The 22,972-nt window shown below is 43.2% G+C and overlaps 2 protein-coding genes and 1 long non-coding RNA gene across 19 annotated transcripts in view; 1 reads left to right on the top strand and 2 right to left on the bottom strand.

Moving 5' to 3' along the window:
• LOC306648064 overlaps positions 1-22,972 on the bottom strand; it is a 29,561-nt gene that overhangs the window by 5,584 nt on the left and 1,005 nt on the right. For 2 of the 13 annotated variants that reach the window (XR_013760268.1, XR_013760272.1), the window contains exons 2-3: positions 14,306-14,371; positions 12,252-12,347 (exon numbers count right to left, since the gene is read on the bottom strand). This is a non-coding gene — a long non-coding RNA (uncharacterized lncRNA). Of the gene's footprint in view, positions 1-1,907; positions 2,096-5,099; positions 5,458-5,511; positions 6,420-6,668; positions 6,688-7,979; positions 8,273-12,247; positions 12,348-14,305; positions 14,372-22,972 lie in introns of those variants that run through there. The other 11 variants (XR_013760260.1, XR_013760261.1, XR_013760262.1 and 8 more) reach the window with 11 other exon arrangements.
• LOC306648063 (EP300-interacting inhibitor of differentiation 1-like) lies at positions 8,665-9,730 on the top strand. The gene has a single exon (XM_079117763.1). It carries the CDS (start codon positions 8,709-8,711, stop codon positions 9,282-9,284), a length of 576 nt encoding a protein of 191 aa, XP_078973889.1. The 5' UTR covers positions 8,665-8,708; the 3' UTR covers positions 9,285-9,730.
• Positions 16,223-21,116, bottom strand: LOC306647578 (cullin-4A-like). 5 transcript variants are annotated; one of them, XM_079117061.1, is made up of 3 exons: positions 20,951-21,116; positions 20,707-20,822; positions 16,223-16,528 (listed from the first exon to the last, which is right to left on the bottom strand). In XM_079117061.1, exons 1-3 carry the CDS (start codon positions 21,096-21,098, stop codon positions 16,478-16,480), a joined length of 315 nt encoding a protein of 104 aa, XP_078973187.1. In that variant the 5' UTR covers positions 21,099-21,116; the 3' UTR covers positions 16,223-16,477. The 5 variants fall into 5 exon arrangements, with proteins under 5 accessions (XP_078973187.1, XP_078973190.1, XP_078973186.1 ...); XM_079117064.1 differs by having other exon boundaries at positions 16,509-16,528; positions 20,707-20,818; XM_079117060.1 differs by lacking the exon at positions 16,223-16,528 and adding an exon at positions 17,072-17,431.

The following is a 22,972-nucleotide window of genomic DNA, read 5'->3' as shown; positions in this document are numbered from 1 at the left end:
TGGCAGAGGCTGTGTGCAATAGCCAGATTATTTAGGTACTCTGTGCACTTAGAAAAAAATCCAAACACTACCATAATTTATGATATTGTCCATAACCTTTCCTTTCAGCATATCTCAGTCAAAATCTTATCCTACATTTCTTGACTTGCTTTCCCCACTATTCATTATAGACCAAAAATTATTCTTTAAACATCTGAAATAAGCCAAGTCTTTTACCTTTCTAAAGTTTTCCATCAACTGTTCAATTTGCTGGAAATTCTCTAAACCAAGTTCTTTGTCTGGCCAGTTTCGCCTCATGTCTCAGATAAAAAATTATTTCCTTAGAAAGTCTAGGCTAGACAGCCCTAATTAAGTTCATCACTTTATTCTCTGTCTAATCTAAGTATATTCTCTCTTACTGCAATTTTCTGGATTTAAAAATCACACAATCTCCAGGAATAGTGGCACACAACTGCAATCTCCGCAGTCCCCGCAACTTGAGAGGCTAAGGCATGAGGATCACAAGTTCAAGGCCACCCTCAGCAACTCAGCAAGCCCCTCAGCAATTCAGCAAAACTATTGTCTCAAAACAAAAAATTAAAAGGGCTGGAAATGTAGCTTAGTAGTGAATCACCTCTGGGTTCAAAAAAATAATAAAAATGAAAATCGTACCATCATTGATTTATTGATATGTAACCTTTTATTTATCTTAAAGAGCAAGAACAATGGCTACGGCTGGGGGTGTAAATCAGTCATAAAGCGCTTGCCTAGCATTCGTGAGTCCCTGGGTTTAATTCCTAGCCCCACAAAAAAAAAAAAAAAAAAAAAAAAGAGGGAAAATGGTTGTTTCACTAGAAACAGAATTACTAATATCTTAAAAAAAAAAATTACTAATATCTTGCTTATAAAGAACAATCGCAAGTTCAAAGCCAGCCTCAGCAACTAAGCAAGGACTTAAACAACTCAGTGAGACACTGTCTCAAACTTGAAAAAAGATCAAGTACAGTGGTGCATGCCTGTAATCCCAGCAGCTCTGAAGACTCAGGCAGGAGATACTCAAGTTCAAAGCCAGCCTCAGCAACAGCGATACACTAAGTAACTCAGTGAGACCCTGTCTCTAAATAAAGTACAAAATAGGGCTGAGGATGTGGCTCAGTGGTTGAGTGCCCTTGAGTTCAATCCCAGATACCCCGCCCCCCCCTCCAAAAAAAAAGGGCTGGGGGTATGACTCAGTGGTTAAGCACACCCAGGTTCAATCACCAGTACCATAAAATAAAATAAATAAATTTATTGTAATCGTTTGTGCTCACAATTACAGAATAGTTCTGACCATGTGTTCCTGTTTAATTTCTCCCACATCATTCACAAGATATGTGCTCTTTACTTCATCTCTTGCAGACTAAAAAAAAATCAAAACTAAACGTAGATTAAACTAAAGCTAAATTACTAAATGATGCAAATTAAAATATGATATATATATCCAACCATCCATCCATATACCTCTATCACTGCCACTTATATAAAGTCATAATTATCTTTTCACCCTTATTCAACCACTGTAGTGAGGTGCCTTTTCATGAATGTGTAGTATTATTCAGTCTTCCTTCTATAGTTTCTCATGCCCATTCTCAAAGTCTCCTTTTCCCTCCTTTCTAAGACCACAATATGTGGACTTCCTAGAAAACTACATGCCCGTTCCCCACAGAGCATTATAACAGATTAGAGGGGCTACGTAAAGTTAACACCAGTTATCTCTCCTCACCATTCACACATTGCCTCGCTGAGTTCCTAGTTGTTTTTTTTTTTTTTTTTTTCAGATTTAAAATAGTTCACCACAGAAAAGAAAGGAGGAAAAACCAATGTAACACTCACTGAGCTTCAACAATTATCAACTTAAGGACAATCTTTTTTTAAAGACAAGGTCTTACTGAGTTGTCTAGAGCCTTGCTTTTGCTGAGGCTGGCTTTGAACTCTCCATCATCCTGCCTCAGTCTCCAGAGCTGCTGAGATTATAGGCTTGTGCCACCGCACCCAGTTGAGGACAATCATATCCATCCACTCATCATAGCAAACTCCACAGATTATACTAAAGCAAATTCCAGGCATCATATTTCATCTGTAAATATTTCAGCATGAATCTTGAAGATAAGAACTTTTTGCAAAAGTATAATAATAATCATATCTAAATATTCACAGACAGGGCTGGGGAGATAGCTCAGTTGGTAAAGTGCTTGCCTTACAAGCACAGGGCCCTGGGTTCAATCCCCAGCACTGAAAAAAAAAAAAAAAAAAAAAAAAAAAATTCACAGACTACTTAACATCAAATACCAATTAGTCTTCCTGTTTCCCCAAATGCATAATTATATATGTGTATTTTTCTGTTTGTTTAAATTAGGATCTAGATGAGGTCTATATATGAGACTAAATAATATCTCTAAATCTCTTAACCTGTACAATATATAGTGAAAGATAAAATAGAGCTTGAGTTCAAAATAATATACTTCCAATTCATATTAAGGACTATAGAATTTTTACTTAATGTTATTGATCTGTATTTCCTTTGTCTGTATGTACTGAGTCTCAGGTACCAAAAGATTCCAACTAAATTGCTCATTTCTTTTTATCCCCCAGTAACACATAACATTCTCAGAACAATATAGCACTGCTACCACTTAATATGATAAAATAGTGTAAGGGTTTTATTTGTGGTTTCTTACAAATTTAAGGATATATAACCACTGGATACATATTTAAATGGAAGCACTGCATTTCTATTTTGGTTTTAGGGATTTTCCTAAATTTAATTTTGTTTTGTAATTGCATAAGATATTTACATAGTTCATCTCAAATCTACAAAATATAGCCAAAGGAAAGTCTCTTCCTTTCTATCACCCACAGTTTAATTTTTAAGGCTTAAAAAAAATACAACATCATTTGTTACAGATACACAGCACTTAGTATATTTTGACAATAATCAGTGTTTGGCCTCAGTTTTCTCATTTATATTTAAGAACACATAAACACTTGAATGTGCACACATACATATCTTTTAATTTTTTTAGATGTTCATAGACCTTCATTTTATTCATTTTTTTTATATATGGTGCTCACAGTCGAACCCAGTGCCTCACACATGCTAGGCAAGCACTCTACCTCTGAGCCACAATCTCAGGCCATATCTTTTATAGATATATATAATTTACATAATTATATATACAATTTATATATATAATATATATAATTCATATACACACAACCTTATGTATCTTACTCATTCTCTATTTTGGAATGTATCTTTTCATATTTAGTCAAGTTCAGAATTTTTTATCTAATAATCTTCTCTACCCTAATATATTTGCTAATACCTGTTGTCCTCTTGGTCTTTTCTTCCTATTTGCCCCTATGCCTGGTCTTTAGCTAGTTTTATTTGTTTGTTTTTCTTTTTTTTTTTTTTTTTTTTTTTTTTTCGGTGCTGGGGATTGAACTCAGGGCCGTGTGCTTACGAGGCAAGCACTCTACCAACTGAGCTATATCCCCAGCCCTCTTTAGCTAGTTTTGAAACATTATGACTTGCTATGTGCTGTTCATTAGCTATAGGAATGTCATTTTGTTCTTCATTCTCTTTAACCTTATAATTTTGTACAAAGTTCAACCATGATATTTTTCTATTGTTTAATTTTTTAAAATTAACAGGAATCTGCTAGGTATGTTGGGACATGCAAGTAATCACAGCCAATGGAAGGCTGTGGCAGAGAGACCCAAGTTGAAGGTTAGCTCAAGAAACTTTTTTTATTTTTCTGGCAGTGCTGGGGATAGAACCCAGGGCCTTGTGCTTGCAAGGAAAGCACTCTACCAACTGAGCTATATCTTCAGTTCCCAGCCTGAGAAACTTGAGTGAGACTTTGTCTCAAAATTAAAAAAAAAAAAAAAAAATGGAGGCTGAGGATGTAGCTCACTGTACAATGCCCTTGGTTCAATCCCCAATACCACACACACACACACACACACAAAGCTTTCCAGTGCCATGGTATGAATTTTGATACATGTGGAGATTCATGTAACCACCATTATTCAAAATAGTTCCATCAACCAATAAACTGCTTCATGTCATCCCTTTACAGTCACTCCCTTTCCTTGTTCCTAACTCCTGGTAAACAACTGATCTTTTCTCCATCACTATAATTTTTTTCATTTCTAGATTGCAATATAAATGGAATCATATAGTATATAATCTTCACAGATTTGTTCCCCTTCAGTATAATGGATCCACAGATCCATCTGTGAATATGGCTTGCTTCTATGCAGATGTTGATGGCTTATTTCTTTTTAATGATGAATGACATCCCATTGAATGGATGTGCCATGCACTTGTTCAAGGACATCTGGGTTGTTTTCTGTCGCCACCCACAGCAACAACTGTGCGGGTATTTATCAGAGGTGGACTGAAAATAAACTACTTTCCTATATTCACTAATTTATAGAGGAAGAGAGACTTTGAGAGAAAGATAAGACTTTGCTTAGAGGAAGAGAAACTTTGCTTAGGGGAAGAGAAACTTGGCTTGGAAGTTTTAGAGAAAGACAGGCTTGCTACACTTATCAGAGATCTGTTTCTTCTTAGAGGTGCGTCCTGCATCCTGTGAACTAAAGGGTGCAACCTAGAGGTGTGTTCTCAGTTCTCCGCTCTACGATCTGCCTTCTGCTGCTGCCTACTGCTTCTTACTGCTAGCTGCTTCTCTTCTCTGCTAGCTGCTGCCTTTCTCTGCTAGCTGCTGCTTCTCCTAGCTGCTGCTTCTTACTGCTGCTTCTTCTCTCTGCTAGCTGCTGCTTACTGCTGCTTATATTCCCTCCAGGAGGCGGAGGGCCGGGCCATGCCAGTTGAGATCAGGCGAGGAGCCAGCTGCCCTATCACAGCAAAGGTTAAAGCGAGCAGGCCCGAGCAGGAGCACTCAGGAACACCTGTGCACATGTGCATGGACTTAAATGAATACGGCCAATGATAAATCACCTGAGTGTGCTGATGTTAATTAACCTCCTTATGCCGATGTGATCAAAGCAACCTCCGGCTGGCCGCCAGGCCTCATCCCGGCACAGCCCACATGACACAGTGCCCAACAGTTTTCAGTTTGGGGCAATCATGAACAGAACTGCTACAGATGTCCATGTACAGGTTGTCCTGAGAATGTTTTTCATTTCCCTGGGTTATGCAATATTTAAGTTCAAAAGAAATTTCCAAACTCTGCCAAACTGGTTCTACTATTTTGCAATGTGTGCATTCCAGTAGCTCGATATCCTTGCCATCACTTGGTACTGGCAGTATTTTATTTTAGCCATTTTATAGTTACTTTTTATTTTTAATGGCATTTTATCATGATTTTAACTTATATTTCTCCAATAACTAATGATGCCAAACACATTTTTTTGTGTTTATTTGTCATTCTCTGATGAAGTATCCAAGTCTTTTACCGTCAAATCTTCTTCCTTGAATGAAGGAAGTAATGAATGCCCAATTCATGCATTACTCAGAAGTATATCGTTTACTGACTTCATGAGGTTTTAATCTTATCCTTCTGTTAACTGATTTCTAATTTAATACCATTATGGTCAGAGAACATACAATGTATTATTTCAGTTCTTCACTTTATTTTATTTTATTTTTTTTCTTTTTTTGTAGTGCTGAAGATTGAACCCAGGGGCCTTGTGCATGCAAGGCAGGCACTCTACCAACTTAGCTATAACCCGAGCCCCAGTTCTTTACATTTTTAAGATTTGCTCCATGATACTTTGAAGAACATTCAATATACATTTGAGAAGAATTAGGACTCTAATATTGTTGGTCAAATTGTACTATAAATGTCAATTACATTCAGTCACATGATGGTGTTGCTCAGTTCTTCCATTTACTTGCTGATTTTTTCATCCACTAGTTTTATTGATTACTGAGAAAAGCATTTGAAGTCTTCAGTTAACACTGTGGGTTTATCTGTTTCTCCTTTCCTTTCTCTCACTTTTGTTTCCTGGGCTTGAAGCTGTTATTAGGTACATAAAGGTTTAGGAATGCCATGTCTTTTCAATGAACTGACTCTTCAGCCTGTGGAATGTCCTACCTTATCATGGTGATCATCTTTCTTTCTTTGAAATCTGTTTGATGTTAATATAACAACTTTGCCTATCTTTTTTATAGTGTCTGCATGCTATACCTCTTTCTATTCTTGTACTTTTAATCGACCAATATTTGAGGTTTCTTATAGACAGCATATAATTTGATCTTATATATTTATCCCTTCACAAAATCTTTGATTTGGTATGTTTACACCATTTGAATTTATTGTAATTATTGATATGTTTGGATTGAGGTCCACTTTCCTGTCTTCATTTGCATTAATGGCTTTTTCTGCTCCAGTTTTCTTTTTTCTTTTTTCAAATGTCACAAAATTTACCGTCTTAAATCGTTTTTTAGAAGTATGATGCAAAGGTGTTAAGTACGTTCACGTTGTGCAATTTCCAGAACTCTTTCATTTGGCAAAACTGAAACTCTGTATTCTTTGAACAACTTTCCATTTCCACCTCCACCCAGCCTCTGGTATCATTCTGTCTGCAGTTTCTGTGAGTGTAACTACTCTAGATAACGCTCACATAAGTGAGATCATACCATATTTGTCTTTTGAGACTGTCTTCCTTTGTTCAACATTGTATCCTTAAGCTTCATCCCTGTTGTAGCATGAATTAGAATTTTATTCTTTTTTAAGGCTAATATTTTATTATATGTATCTACAACATTTTGTTTATCTGTTCATCCATTGCTAAATATTTGGGTTGCTTCCACCTTTTAGTTACTATGAATAATTCTATGAATGTAGATATATGAATATTTCTTTGAGACACAGTTTTCCAATTCTTTAAGATATACATCCAGAAATGATAATGCTGGATCATATGGTAACTAAATACATTTTTGTAATTCATTTTTAAAAAATGGTGTGGGGGGAGGGATACTAGGGATTAAACACAGAGGTGCTTTACTACTGAGCTATATCTCTAACCCTTTTTTAATTTTCAGATAAGGGCTCACTAAGTTGCTTAGGGCCTTGCTAAATTGCTGAGGCTGGCTTTGAACTTGCGATCCTCTTCCCTCAGTCTCGTGAGCCACTGGGATTACAGGCATGCATCACCAGACCCCCAGTTTGTAATCTATCTTAATTCTCTTACTCAATTGCTATTGAAATGGAGCATTGTGCTACTTTTAGAAGGATGGGTTAGGCCAGGATAGCTTCTGTAGCTTCATGGCATTAGAGCTCCCTCTCTGTGATTTTCTATGAAGTAAACCTAAGTATAGTCTCTAACATATCCTAAAGAGTGGCGATTCTTCTACTTCCCCTCCTGAACTTTTATCTAGTTCTTCTTCTTTTTGCCCTTATTCCTGTCCTGTTCAATCTGGATTCTACTCCCAGAAGTGTATTCTCTTGGTAGGTGTTCTGAAAGGCAACTATAGTTTAATTTCAAGGGTTTATGGGGCTCAAGTCAAGCACAGTGGCACATCCATATAACCACAGCGACTTGGGAGGCTGAAGCAGAAGGATCACAAGTTCAAGGCCAGCCTTGAGACCTTAAAAAAATTTTTTTTTTATTTTTTTGGTACTGGGGATTGAACCCAGGGGGACTTGGCCACTGAACTACATCCTCAGTCCTTCTTTTATTTTTTTTATTTTGAGGCAGTCTCACTAAGTTGCTTAGGGTCTTACTAAATTGCTGAAGCTGGTCTGGAACTTGAGGTCCTCCTGTCTCAGCCTCCCATGCCTCTGGGATTTCAGGCATGTACCACTGTGCCCCATGGGAACTTAGCTTAAATTTTAAAAAAGGCTTTGGTGGGCTGGGAATGTAGTGCACTAGTACAGCACCCAGTGTTCAATCCCTAGCACTGCCCTTCCCCCAGTCAAAAAAAGAGCTTATGGAGCCCAGACTGCTAAGATACTTTTAGAAGGTGGCATTTACCCTGTCCTCACCTGCCTATAAAAAGATGCAAAATCCCTCTAGTTGCAGTTGCTGCTCTCAGAATGGACTGTTGAATTCTCCAGGAGTAAGTTTCTGATCTTCTTCTCAGAGCTGTTACATACTCTCTTGCTTTGCTTCCACTTCATCACAAAGTTCCAGACACCAAAAGGGTCTTGGGCTGTCAGTTTATTTCCAATTATTCTTCTTACAGGACATAGAGGGATAATTTGTCACTTAGTTTTGATATAGACGTTCTCTGTGGATTTATATTTTGTCCTCTTAGTTGCTCTCCTATTTGGTTTGTCTGCTTTGTTTGGTGAGAGAGCAGGAAGATTCCAAAAAAGTAAAATTTCTCAGACTCTCTTCCACTTTCCTTAAAAGTCATTTCACTCGGGCTTCTGACCATAACTCCACTGAAAAAAATCACTCATCCTAACATGGCCCAAACCCTCTTTTGTTAAATCTAGTGGCCAGTTATCATTCTGCTAGCAGCATGTGATAGTTGACTTGCCAGCCTTACTCACCAGCCCTTCTCAGTTGCCTTTTAAATACTATCTGGGGCTGGGCAAGGTGGCACACACCTATAAGCCCAGGGACTCAGGAGGTCAAGGCAGGAGGATTGCAAGTTCAAAGCCAGCCTAAGCATGGACCTAAGCAACTTAGTGAAACCCTATCTCAAAATTTAAAATGGCATCTTCTAATTTGCTGAAAGCCCTTTGCAGGACTGAGCAGTTTCAACAATGTCGGAAATGGCAGAGCTATCCGAGCTATATGAAGAGAGCAATGACCTACGGATGGATGTGATGCCTGGCCACGGTGACCTTCCGCAGATGGAGGTAGGCAGCGGGAACCGGGAGCCATCCTTGAGCCCCTCCCGCAATGGGGCCCCGCCACAGCTCGAGGAGGAAGGCCCAATGGAGGCGGAGGAGGCCCAGCCAATGGCGGTGCCAAAGTGGAAACGCGGCCTGGCTATCCAGCCTAACCCTGGGGATCAGCCGGGCCAGATCGCGGGCCCAGACTTCAAGAGCGAGGACGAGGGCGAGGAATTTGATGACTGGGAGGACGACTACGACTATCCCGAAGAGGAGCAGCTGAGCGGGGAGGGCTGCAGAGTGTCCGCCGCCCTTGAAGAAGCCAACAAGATGTTTCTGAGAACATCCCGAGCAAGAGAAGCAGCCCTGGATGGCGGGTTTCAGATGCATTATGAGAAGACCCCGTTTGATCAGTTAGCTTTTATCGAAGAGCTTTTTTCACTTATGGTGGTCAATCATCTGACCGAAGAACTCGGCTGTGATGAGATTATTGATAGAGAGTAGTTAAATGCTGATAAGAGGGGGAAACTACTTGAGGAAAGACCCAACTTTCCGCTGTTCTTTGGGTTCATTTCAAATAGATCTGTGCCAATGAAAAACTTGATCTTTGAAAAAAAGAGTTGTTTTTGTTTTTCAGAATAAAGGACAGTAGGACAGTGATTGCACAGCTGTGAAAAGGAAAAGAATCATGAAAGAAAAGGCGGTCTTAAGATTGTTGAAAATGTGTTTCCCAAGAAAGTCCTGAAATACCTATGGCTCTGACTTTGTTATTGATCAAGATTATTTTCCTTCCATTGGGGAAGATATCTTTCTGTTAGGCTGTAAAGATGGTTTTACAAGAGTAAATCATGACCAAGACAAACTGCTGATACAAAAGCCCACTGATAGGAATTATAGGAGGAAAAAAAAAAAAACATACATAAGATATCTTGAGTTATTTGGACTGAAAACCTGTTGAGAAACTCAAAATTCTACTTCATGATCTAGCCAAGTCATGGTTATCAAAGGCTAAATTTGCAGTGTGAGATGAATTGAGTATTCATTTACAAAAGGATTAGTGAATTATATGTATCACATGTGCTATATCTTAAAATGTTTCCAAGAGCATCAAAAATTTTGCACATGTATTCTGATCATTTATAAAGCTATGATCAATAATTCAGGAAAATCCATTGTCATGACTTTTAAAATCAAAAGTTAATGTCTTTTTACAAAGTTTCAAATTTAGACATTAAAATGTATATGAAAGTACAAAAAAGACAATTTATTTCTAATACCCTTATATACTAGGGAAGTTTTGCTTTGCTGTTTTTCATTTAACTTGACAGGTGAAAGACTGTTGAACTTCATATTGTAACAACTGTTGAACTTCATATTGTAACTGTTGATGAAAATTGTCAAGTGAAAAGAAAGCCCTCTATCTTTAAAAAGACTATATGTATAATTATGCAGTCAACCTTTGAAGGTTTTAAACCTGCCCAGAAATTCACCTCAGTATCTGATGTTTCCCTCTGTCTCCTCCTCTAATTAAACTTGTTGTTCCTTATGCACCAGCATTGGAGATAATAAAATTTCTTGTTCTGTGTATTTTGTTTGGCTTAAAAAAAAAAAAATTTAAAATGGGACTGGGCATGTGGCTCAGGGGTTAAGTATCCTTGGATTCAATCCCCAGTATCAAAAAAAGAAAAGATACCATCTGGGGTGACCAAGTACTTTGGTTTGCCTGAGACTATTCTGGTTTTAGCGCTGAAAAGTCTTGTGTCCAAGAAACTCCACTCTTAAATGCAAATCAAAACCACCCTAAGATTCCATCTCACCCCAATTAGAATGGCGATTATCAAAAATACAAGCAACAGGTGTTGGCGAGGATGTGGGGAGAAAGGTACACTCATACATTGCTGGTGGGGCTGCAAATTAGTGCAGCCACTCTGGAAAGCAGTGTGGAGATTCCTTAGAAAACTTGGAATGGACCCTCCATTTGACCCAGCTATCCCACTCCTTGGCCTATACCCAAAGGATCTAAAATCAGCATACTACAGAGATACAGCCACATCAATGTTCATAGCTGCTCAATTCACAACAGCCAGACTATGGAACCAACCTAGATGCCCTTCAATTGACGACTGGATAAAGAAACTGTGGTATATATACACAATGGAATATTACTCAGCCATAAAGAATGACAAAATTATGGCATTTGCAGGCAAATGGATGAAATTGGAGAATATCATGCTAAGTGAGATAAGCTAATCTCAAAAAGACAAGGGACGAATGATATCGCTAATAAGTGGAGGATGACACATAATGGGGGGGAGGGAAGGGTTAGTGTTAGGGTTAGGGTTAGGGAGGGGGGCAAGTATGGAGGAAGAAAGTACTGTATAGAGGGTAAAGAGGGGTGGGAGGGGTGGGGGGAAGGGGAAAAAAATAACAGAATGAATCAAACAACATTACTGTATGTGGATTTATGATTACACAAATGGTATGCCTTTGCACCATGTACAAACAGAGAGGCAACATGTATCCCATTTGTTTACAATAAAATAAAAAAATAAAAAAAAAAAAAGAATTCTGTAAGGCACTAATTCTTAGGCTGAGTGGAATTCTAACAGTTGTTTCTACCAATCTTGGATTAATAAAATATACAAAACTAAAAAAAAAAAAAAAACTCCACTCTTGGGCAAACATCATCATTGGTCAATCCAACGTACATCTAACTGGAAGTATACCTCAGAACACAGTCCTTGGGCCTCTTCTCCTCTCAGTATTTCACTTATTTACCTAATTACTCATCAATCTTACAGCTTTATAAACTATGTGCTAATGATGGAGAGGGCTCTACCCTCTCCATCCTACTGGAGGCTCACATATCCAACTGCCATTGATCCTATTGGTTCAACATTTTAAAAATATCCTGAATCTAATCATTTTCAACATTTCTTCTGTTAATAAATAGGTATTGGCAAAAACATTCCTTTTTTTTTTTTTTTTTGGTGCTAGGAATCAAACCCAGGACCTCATATATGCTAGACAAGCTACATGCCCAGCCTGGCAAATTTTTCTTAAAGGGCCAGATAGAAAATAGAAAATATTTTAGGTTTGTAAACCATGCAGGCTTCATTGCAACTACTCAGTTTGACCAACATATTTCTATATTAGTTTCATTAATAGTCTGAAGTTGTTTTGGCTTTTTTTATTTTTATGGTACTGGGGGTTGCCTCACATAAGCTGGGTAGTTTTTATTACAAAATATTTCAAACAAGAGTATTTTTGTGTGCATATATCTAGACATATATACATACTTACACATACATATAAAAGGTACAAAATATAACAAATGAACAGCATGCTTCCCCACACCCTTGACTGGGCTTCTGAGGAAGATGCCTCAGTAGACACCACTGAGGTTCTGCCTCCCTGACCAGCTGATTGTTAAAAGCACTGCCTGCCCACCTGTTCAAACTTCTTACATACCTGGGCACCATCCTTCCATAACGTCCCTCGAAACCATCCATGGATCTTTCCCTTGCTCCAACAGGGAAATCACATCAGGCTTGGGAGTAGAGAGTCCTGTTTACAAGAAAAAAAAAAAAAAAGATATACTCCAGCTGTTTCTGAATCAAACCTAGTCCTTAGTCCTCAAGGAAACAGGCAACTACAGGAAAGACAAGGGGGTATGAAGGTCTAAAGTATGGAGAAGATAAAGGGACCACAATGGGCAGCCTGCCTGTTTCCTTGTCTACAAAGCACAAAACGATTCCCTACGAAGGTAGGCACCCACCCAGACAATTGAAAGACACACCCAAAATTCATAAGTCATTTGGGAATCGATATCCTTAGTGAGTAAGACTGGGTTGCTGTAGTTGTCTATCATCAAATCTCTACATAAATCCCTCTGAACAGGGGCCAAGCACTCCTACTTTTCCTGAGAGAAGTCCACAGCCAGGTCCCTGAACATTACCAATTCCTGAAATGACAAACCCATGTGATACTGCTGAGATCCAAACAAACGATTTTAATATGAAGGAGATGGAGAAGGACGCTGAGGGATGGAGAAGGACGCTGAGGGATGGAGAAGACATATTGGTCAAATGGGCAAGAGCAGAGTGGAAACAGAAGTAGACCAGAGTGAAATGAGCATGACTAGAACAAAGAAACTCCATGCTCATGAATAATCCAGAGGCTGAAGACAACCCTCATTTATACAATGGGACACTCTCCTATCCCATGGCTAGGGTTAGGAACGATTAAAACATTTATTTTTTATAAATAAATTTTTTTCTAGCATAGAAAAACACACAGCAAGTTCTAGTGTGGCAAATTACTTTGTTTTTCTGTTAAACATTCATCCATGACTTTCCATTTTTATTATAGAAAATTTCAAACATACAGCAAAGCTGAAAAAAATTTTACAGTGGACACATCCAACGTACAAATTATGATTTGTCATGAACTTTTAATATTTATGTGCTGTTTTCTTCCCTTCTTTCCTATTAAAGGAAGACATAATCTACAAAAATTAAAACAAAACTTCTATTGCACATAAAAGGAGTTTGGCATAATTAAAATATATACTAAATACTAAGGACCTTCATTATTAGATGAAATCATAGGCATTTTTCTTTACAAAGCAAGTTACTGAATAACCTTTTGAAAACTCATTATGTATTTCATCTTAGGAATACAAGACATAACCATTCCATTATCTTAGATACTTAGATTGAACAAAATCTGAGTTCCTTTACAACTTTAAGAGTCTACAGTGTTCAAAAATGCATATATGCTAATCCTGTTTAAAAGTTACAAATACAGAAACCTAATAATATCCTCTTAAAGCTATGTCATAAAATAACTCTAAGAGCAACAGAATGATGAATATAAAACTTTCTTTGGGACTGGGGCAGTAGCTCAGTGGCACAGCACTTGCCCAGCGTGTGTGAGGCACTGGGTTCAATCCTTAGCACCACATAAAAATAAATAAAATAAAGGCATGCTGTCCATCAAAAAAGTTTTTAAATGTTAAAAAAAAACCACTTTCTTTGGATGTTATTCTTTGAGGGGGATGGCAGGGCACAAAAGGGACTTCTACAGTACTTACTATTCCAGTATTACATACATAAATGTTCTATTATTCTTTTATATTATAAAATGCTTTCTTAAAAAGGGAAATCAAAAATTAAGAAAAATGAACATGTTTGTGGGGACTGCTTACCCCACTCAACAATCATTCCTACTTAAACCCCAAGTCTAATCTGGGAGTCTGAACCATTTCCCTGGAGGGAATGCATTCAGGCTCCATTATAAAGCACTGCACCCACCAACACGCTTTCAAAGAGTGGGACAGTAAGGGACAAGACTGTGCTGCTGGGCACAATCCTAACAGAATGAGAAGATCTGAGATGGGTTCATGGGCAAGTTGAGCGAGAAAGTTTCTATATAAAGAAAACAAACGTTCATACAAATAAGGGAAAAAACTATATTTCAAGGAAGATATATCAATTCACCTGGAGTTGACTTTGAACACATACCTCAGAACCTCAGTTGTGTTTCCCTGGATTCCTCTCTTGGAAAAGTACAGCATCCACAAAAAGCAACTGTGGGGGAAGTGAGAAAATTCCATGCAGGGGAACCAGCAATCTCAAATACAGAGAGAGGCAGAATTAAGAAAAAATGCTAGATTAGAGCAGAGTGGTAACAGAGACTCAGACCACTGTACGGACTGGTTTTTTTTTTGTTTTGTTTTTTTCTTTTTTTTTTTTTTTTTTTTTTTCAAGAGAAATGTGTTTATTTTATTATTTTTCTTTTACCAACTAGTTTTTTTTTTTTTTTTTTTTTTTTTTTACCAACTAGTTTTGAATCATTTAAAAAGACAGGATATAAAGAACTGAGATATAACAGAAAAATAATCTAACTCAAATATAATATTCTCCTGGGAAAAAAGGTAGGTTAAAGGGTCATAAAAATACAGTAGCAGCGCTAAGTGCTAATTGCAACACCTAACACTAGTACTGCGGGACACAGTACTAATCACATTAAGTCAGCGATCACCACCATGTAAGATAAGAACCACCACAGGGTGACAATTAAACATCAGAATCTGTTCTTTTAAGCAGATTTACCATCAAAGAATAAAAAGTCCATACGTTTTGTTTTCCCTATGGTCTGTCTTAGGGTAGACATAAGGATTCCCATCCATCGCGACTCTTGCTGCTTGATGCCCTTCCCCATCCTCAGTCTGCCCTTTTCGCACCATGTCTGTGACTCAAGCCAAGGTCTCCCATCACCTTCTTCCTGAGAACCCATGGCTGCTGGCAAGCTCTGCTCCAGTGCCAGTCACCAGGGGTTCCCACAAACATAGCCACCGCAAACTGCAACCACCTAACACACGAGGACCCAGACAGGCTGCGTAGCGTGTCCTTCACAAAAAGCTACTGGACAGGACTGACTTCTGGGTGCCCGACTCCTGAGCTGGAGCCCAGGTTCCTGACACCTGTCCCCACTGGGACATGATGTCACCACCAGATCTTAAAACCAACTCGACACACACTACCCACACGAGGCACGCTGGGACTTACTCTGACTTTACCACTGAGAATCTGGGGACCTCTCAAGGCGCAGCCAGACCCCGAGGGAGCAGAGGTTTGCTGGGGTGCTGAGTCATGACCCAGTCATCCTGTACAGCTGGCCTGTCTCTCCCTGCTCATCACCCTGGCTGGCAGAGATCCTGGAAGACTCCTGCACTGCACCCCTGTATAGCACAGCGCAGGAGTCTGCCCTCGGCCGGAGATTTCTGATTTTCTCAGACTGTGACTTCCAAAGGTCTTCTCGTGACGTAGGCGGCACCTGCTCTGGTGGGTGCTTTGGGCTGGTGTGCTGTGGCTGCTGGCATCTTGAAGGACCAACCCAGAAGCAGGACTCAATGTGAAGGTTGCATGCAGTGGCTCTCCTGTCCAGCAGGAAAATCCCTCTTCCCCACAGCATCTCCTGAGCACCAGCTATGACAAGCAGACTGTGGCACCACATGCTGCCCTCCTGCTGCCTAGACACCCCCCGTGTCCACTGCCACAGAAACGAAGTGCCTCCCTGGACTGGCACTCAGTCAGAGTGGGAGCAGTGAGCTGCAGGGCAGGGGGCTCCACAGCATCCACCCCTGGGCATGCCAGTTCTGGAGGACACAGGGCTTTCGTGTGGACACCATGAGGGCAGCTGAGGGCAGAGCAGGGGGACGCTACTACAGCTGGAAGTCTCCACGGATGAAGGCACAATGACACACAGACCCATGTCACACCCTCCACCACAGCCGGCTTCTGGTGGACCCGCTGCTGTAGCAGGCGTGGGCACACTGCTCACACCCCAGGGAACGGCTGTCCCTGGAGGAGTCGGTGAACTCGCCAGAGTGAAGGTGGACTCGACTCCAGGGTCTCCACAAGCTTCCAGCAGGGGAGGAGCCTGAGCGCAGACCGGCTGGTTATGACATCCTTCCGCTAGGTCTGAGGTATTGGAGATGGTCCATTCTCCTTTGTTTTAACCTAAAATTGGACGTGCTCTTTATTAACGTGTTTGTCTAGATGGGCCCATCGGGTAATGTGTCCATCTGTCCACCATGCTCTGGGCCTTTTCATGCCAGTCTTTGCAGTGCTTCACTGAGAGCTGTCCTGAAGGCTCGTGTCCAGTCGGAACCGGCCCTTGGCTGACCTCCCTCAGGTTGGGAGCACAGTCTGCAGTATCCCGCGCGCCTTCTTCAGCAGGGTCTTCAGAAGCAAAGGGAAAAGATCCAGGCCTCCAAAGGATCTCGCAGGCCAAGGACACGGACAGGTGATGTGAGACCGTCTCCTGTCCTTCCTCCACCAGACAGAAACAGCAGCAGGGTGCAGCCACAGAGACAGGGCCTCAGCTGCAGGCTTGTGTCTCTGCTGGGCTCGGGCAGTTGAGAAACCTCTGCAGGGGGACCCAGCAATGCACAAAACCAAAACCTTTCAAACTGGTGAGAATTGGAATTTACACACAAGACTTCCTGGCAAGGCAGAGACTATGCCACCTAAGCCAGAGTTGGGAGCTGGTTTCAGAGCACCAGAGGCAGCGCTCTTCTGCAGAGGAGACGACCGCCAGCAGTGGCCACAAGTCCCCGTGTGAGCCTGGTGCACTGTGGACACGCTGCAATGGGAGGGCGTCTGGTGATGATGTTTTGGGGTACGCATTCCCAGCCCTCAGGCTTCAAGACCAACACCCAGGACACCTGGAGGTGCTACTCATGACGCTCTCTGTAGTGACTGTTTTATGAGATGTTACACAAAGGACTTCCATGGTGTGAGGAAAAAACACCAGGGCAACCCAGACCACATGACCAGCCCTGGACAGAAGTAGCGGCCCCAGCTGGAAGATGTGGTATTTTATTAAACCAAAGCCTATGTGTGCTTAGATACTTGGTGGGATTCTTGCTTTTGGCTAAGATGCAATGAGTGAAAGCAGTCACTTGGCCAGAAGCATGTGACTGGATCAGCACTTCTGCTGGAATAAAAGGAAGAGAACACAAAGCACTGGACTCTGGGCCACAGAACACAGGACCTGAGAGGTGGATGGCTCCCACTGCTCTGCTTCCTGCTCAGGAGTTCCAAGGCCGTGGTAGGCCCCAGTGAGCCCACGAGATGAGGGCCCTGAGGGGAGAGGTGTGATCAGAGACCTGGAGATGAGCAAGGAGATCTCCAGGGGCCCTGAGTACTGGTCAGGGTCTGGCCTTGTGGTGAGCAAACTACCCAGCCCAGGGAAAACTGTCCAGAAGATGCAGGCAGCAGCCCTGGGAAAGCGGCTTCCCACCAGCCGGATGATAAGCCACGGCAGGGTATTGAGAAGGCCTGGCCGCAGGGGTGGAGAATCGGCCCCAATACAACACTGCTCTGGCCAAGCCACACAAATCCTGGAAGCCAGACTCAGAAAGACCAGCTTCCAAAATAATTTAACTGTGTCCAGAACAAAGGTCAAGAATATTTATAGGAATATAAAAATATCCAGCACACCAGTTAGAATTCATGTCTGCCATCCAATTGAAAATGACCAGATGTGAAAGGAGGAAAAGAAAACACTTGGTGGGGGAAACACCAGTCAGTCAACCCAGCTCAGAATTGACTGGAAGACAGGGCAGGCAGGCAGGGACAGTGAAATGGCCACCACAACTAAGCCCCACATGTCCCAGGTCGAGCAGAGATATAGCAGATACAGAAAGGTGCACACTGAATGCAGAGAGGAAATGTGGGGTATCAGCAAAGGAGATGCTGTGGAAGACCAGGGCCCTGAAGAAAGGGGCAACAGGAACAGCCAGGTGGACTCAGGCACCGACTATATCAAAAGTCAAGACACCTCCACCAGGGGGTCCGCTCCAGGGCCTGGGGAAGAGACGAGCATTCTGCACAAATGCCCAGAAGGCAGAGGGGAGAGAACATTTAACAGCTGAGGCCAGCATTACTCTGACACCAAAACCAGACAAAGATACAACAAGAAAATAACACACAGTATCCCTGTGAATAGAGACACAAACATTAACAAGAAGCTAGCAAAGTGAACCTTACATCATGTAAAAAAAAGACAACACATCAAGACTAAGCGTGCAACCCAATTAGACAAGAATGGCTGTATATTTGGAAAAAGTTAACTAACGTAATTAGTAAATTAAGAAACAGAAATTCTACCATCCCTCAACAGATGTGGGAAAAACTTTCAGGAAACTAGGAAGAGAAGGAACCCCGTCATCTGGGAGCATGGCCCTTACAGGCACCAGGGGCAAGTTCCCCAGACCAAGAGCAAGACCAGGAGGCTGCCCCTCCCATGCCACTCGCCCGCCTCTGCAGGTTCCACCAGGGCAGTGAGGCAAGGGGAGGAGACAACAGGGACACAGAAGAGAAAAGAATGCAAAACTGGCTCACAGGCCACACAAGTATGTGCACACAACAAAGGTACAGAAAGTCCAGCAGAAGTATACAAGGCCAGCAAAGCAGCAAGACCCAAAGGTATTTCTATATCACAGAGAATCAGAAGCCAACATTAAGAATGCTATTTGTAACACCATCAAAAATGTGAGATGATTAGGGACAAATTTCACAAAAGACGAAAGTCCTGCACTGAATCTAGGAACTTCTGAGAGAAATGAAAAAACACCTTATGAATACACAAAATGCTATCCCTATGATTGACAGTTAAGATGCCAATTCTCTTAAGATGCCACACTGATCTATAGATTACATGTTACCTCAATCAAAATCTTAGCAAACTTTTTGGTGAAAAGCTGAAAATATATAACTAAAATTCACAAAATGCAAAGACCCACAACAGCCAGTTGCATCTTGCCCAGTCTTCATGCCCACTCCCTGACAGACAAAGGCCTCTGACAAGGCACCAAAGGCAACTCAGGGGACAAGGACAAGCTTTCTACAGGCAGCGCCAGTCAAGAGCAGACACCTGCAGAACATGCCACATTTGGCTTTAGCCTCACAATACACACAAAAATTCATGCAACACAGACCGTGAGCCCAAACATCAACCCAAACACTGAAGTGTCCACAAGAGAAATCTCTATGGTCTTAGAGTAGGGCAGAGTATCCTTGGATCTAAGAGCCCAACCCAGACGAGAACAAGCTGGCATGATGGACTTCAAATGCGACAACCACTGCTCTTTTAGGGGATAAGCTAAGGGGATTGTGGGCAAGCCTCAGGCTGGGAGGAAGCTTGTGCAAGGCTGCTGTGGAACTTGTATTCTGAGAATGCTGAACCCACACTTGCAATAACAAAGAAACAACCCAGCAAAACATGACCAAGAGATCTAAAGGGACACTTTATCAAGATGATGCGTGGAATGGCAAAAAACAAAACAAAACAAAAAACCCAACAACAAAAAAACAAAAACACCACACACACACACACACACACACACAAAGAAGTTTAGCATCAGTAGGGAAATGCAAATCAGAAGCACAGTGAAAGGCTACTGCACCTCCGAGAAAAGCTAAGATCAAAGACAGACAGGTGTGCACCTGGAACTCCACAGGCTGCTGGGGAGAGAATTGCACAGCCACCTGAAAAGCAGGTTTATTAGAGACATAGTCTTCCATGTTGGCCACACACAGGGAGAGAAAGCCAATCAGTGAAGACCACGAGTTGCTAAGTTGCTACCAGTCGAGCTAAGTGCTCCAGGCTGGCCTCCAACTTGTGATCCTCCTGCCTCAGCCTCCCAAGCTGCTAGGATTGCCACAGATTGGTGCCACCCTGCTCAGCTGGACCTTGTATTAACTGCAGCCTGTCAACGTGAGGGCAGGTGTGGCATTTTCCATTGCTGGCAGCATGCTGCTACTCAAAACAACTTGGATTTTGGAAAACTTCAGATTTTTGAATTAGGAATGCTCAACCTATACTTTTCTTTTTGTGGTGGGACAGGTGATTAAAATGTTCTTTTTTGTACTTTCCACAATTTTTATAACGCCCTCACTTGTAGCTCAGACAAAAATGTTAAACTCAAGCCTTTCACAGAAATAACTGCATGATCTACTGTCACGTAAAAAGTAAACATCGGGTTACCTGACCCTGATTTAGTCATGACGTCAGAAAAACGTGCGAGTGGAGTATCCAAGCGGCAACATGTGCTTCTGCTCATTTTTTTCCCACTTAGAAATGGAACACCACTACTTTAAAAGTAACAAAACCAGTCTGCAAACCTTACTTCCAAGAATCAGCGCAAAACGCCAGGGAGCGGCTCGGAAGGCGCCCGGGCAGCCGCCAACCCGCGCGGCGCAGCGCCGGCCGCCGCAGGCAACGCGAGCCTCCAGCCGGCGGCCGGAAGGCGCGGTACGGGTCCCCGCGCGGCCAAGACACCTGCGGCTGCGAGCGCGGCCGGCCGGCCGGACGCCCTGCCCCACCGCCGGCGTGGGCGGCCCGCGGCGCTCACCTGGTACAGCTCCTCCAGGTTGTACCTGATGGACGTGCTGCCCTGGATGGCCCTGACCGCCTCGTGCAGCTTCCGCCACGTGTCCTGGGTGTAGTTGTCCGGCAGCCGCGGCCTGTCTGTGGAAGAGGCGGGTCAGCGGGCGGCGGGCCGGGGGCCGCGGGGCCGGGCCGGCCGGGCCGGCCGGGCGCCCAGGAGGCCGAGGCGAGGCCGCGCGCCCCGCCGCCCTCGCCCGCCGCGCACCCACCTCGGAAGTTCTTGATGACCAGCTTCCTGGAGCCGCCCGCGCCCCCCGGCTTGGCGGGGCTGCTGGCCAGCGCCGCCGGCTCGGTGAGGCCGTTGGTGCGGGACACGAGCGCCGAGACGCTGCCCTTCCGCGGGCCCTCGTCCGCCATGGCTGGGCCGGACGCCGCCCCGCCCCGTGCGCGCCGGCTCCTCCTCCGCCCCGGCGCTCAGTCCGTGCGCCCCGGCCTTGCGCGCCCGACGCGTGCGCCGCGGCCCCCGCCACCTGCGCCCGCGCCGCCCGGGCCCAACCGCCACCGCGCCCGCCCCTGCTCGGGCGCGCGGACCTCCCCATTGAGGGCTCGGGCGCGCGCACGCCGCCACACCGAGGGCCGGGCGCGCGGGGACAGCCTGTGTCCCGAGGGCCGGGCCCGCGGGGAGCGTGTTCCCAAATGGGCTGGGGACTTCCCACATCGTCTCGCGGAACGCGCGGGGACACCCCAGGCCGAGGGCTCCCATGCGGACTGGGACCTCCCCGTGAGCCGGGAACGCGGGCACACGTTCCTAGCGGCCTGCCTTCCCTCCTGGCTCGCAGTCCTAAGGGCTCGGGCGCGCGCTAGCTCTCCGCGGTCGCGGAGTCGGGCGGAGCCAACGGCAGCTGCGTGCGGCCTACCACGCCCCGCAGGCCAGGCGCTCGAGTCCCAGGCGCCGCGCGGGTCTGCCCCGCGCCGCCCCTCCGGAACCAACGTGCGCGGCGTCTGGGCGCAGGGGCCGAGACTGGTTTTTATTCTGGAGGAGCAGGGAAGCCACGGAAAGTTTTAAGTTAAGGAGTGGCATAAACTGACATATTTTGGAAGGATCAGGATGGCTGCTGTGTTAAGAAGAAACTTCTTCCCCTCTGGCCCCTGCAGTGCTGGGGACAGAACCCAGAGCTTCACACATGCCAGGTAAGTGTTCTACCACTGAGCTACACCCTGAACCCCTAGGGAACTTTAGTTGTGCAACATAGGAACAAGGGGGATGAGTAAGGAGGCTATTAGAACAATCACATGAGATGACTGAGGCCTGGACGTGGAGTAGCTGAACTTTCACACGCAAGTCTTCCCGCTTCCAAGTTCCCCCTTACTCACTGGGCACAAGCACATCACCTTTCTCCCCATTCTCTGGAGCTTCCCCGCTTGCTCTTCAAAGAAATTTAGTGTAGTTCATTGATGTAAAATCCAGCGTACAAGAAAATAAACTATACACAGTCACGGGGAGAGGAAAGATAAGGTGATCAGTCATAGCAGGTGGACAGCAAATACCAGAACTGCTTAGGCAATATTCAACATACTCTGTCAAACCACAGGTAGATTATAAACTATTCCAGCTTGGAATTCTAAGTATTCAAAAATCCAATGGCAAACAATAGCTAATGATATGGGAAAAAAAGTAGGTAAGTAAAGAACATCCAACACGATATGGTCTCAAATATGTTATACAAAAAAATACAGATAGGGGCTGGGGTTGTGGCTCAGTGGTAGAGCACTTACCTAGTATGTGTGAGGCACTGGGTTCAATTCTCGGCACCATGTACCAATAAATACAATAAAGGTCCTTAGACAACTAAATACAAAAAGAAAAAAAATTTTTTTTTAAATACACATCAAGAGTCTGGAAAAGCAGTAAGACCAAGTTACCACAGGGCTGTAATTTTATTTTTCTGTATTTACTGAAGACTATTTCCTTCAATTTTTTATTAGTATAATTCTAGTCAAGGTTTAGGAGAGTAATCAACAGTCAGCTATACCACGTCTGCAACTTAACACTGAACAGAAAACACCCCTATTTTCAAAAGTACTCTGGGACTAGGGACAGCTCGGTTGGTAGAGTGTTTGCTTTCATGCACACGGTCCTTGGTTCAATCCCCAACACCACAAAAAATAAATAAATAAAAAGGTACTTTGGGCATTCACATAGATTTTAATTTCTTCCTGCCTCCTATGCCTGAAGTCTCAATCTTGCATTTTAAATATTTTTAATTCATGATAGACAATTAATACTTAAG

Source organism: Sciurus vulgaris (genome assembly GCF_902686455.1).
Source record: "Sciurus vulgaris genome assembly, chromosome: 17".
Taxonomy (NCBI): Eukaryota; Metazoa; Chordata; class Mammalia; order Rodentia; family Sciuridae; genus Sciurus; species Sciurus vulgaris.
The sequence above is the reverse complement of the archived record's forward strand: the minus strand, read 5'-3'. Positions and strand labels throughout refer to the sequence as shown.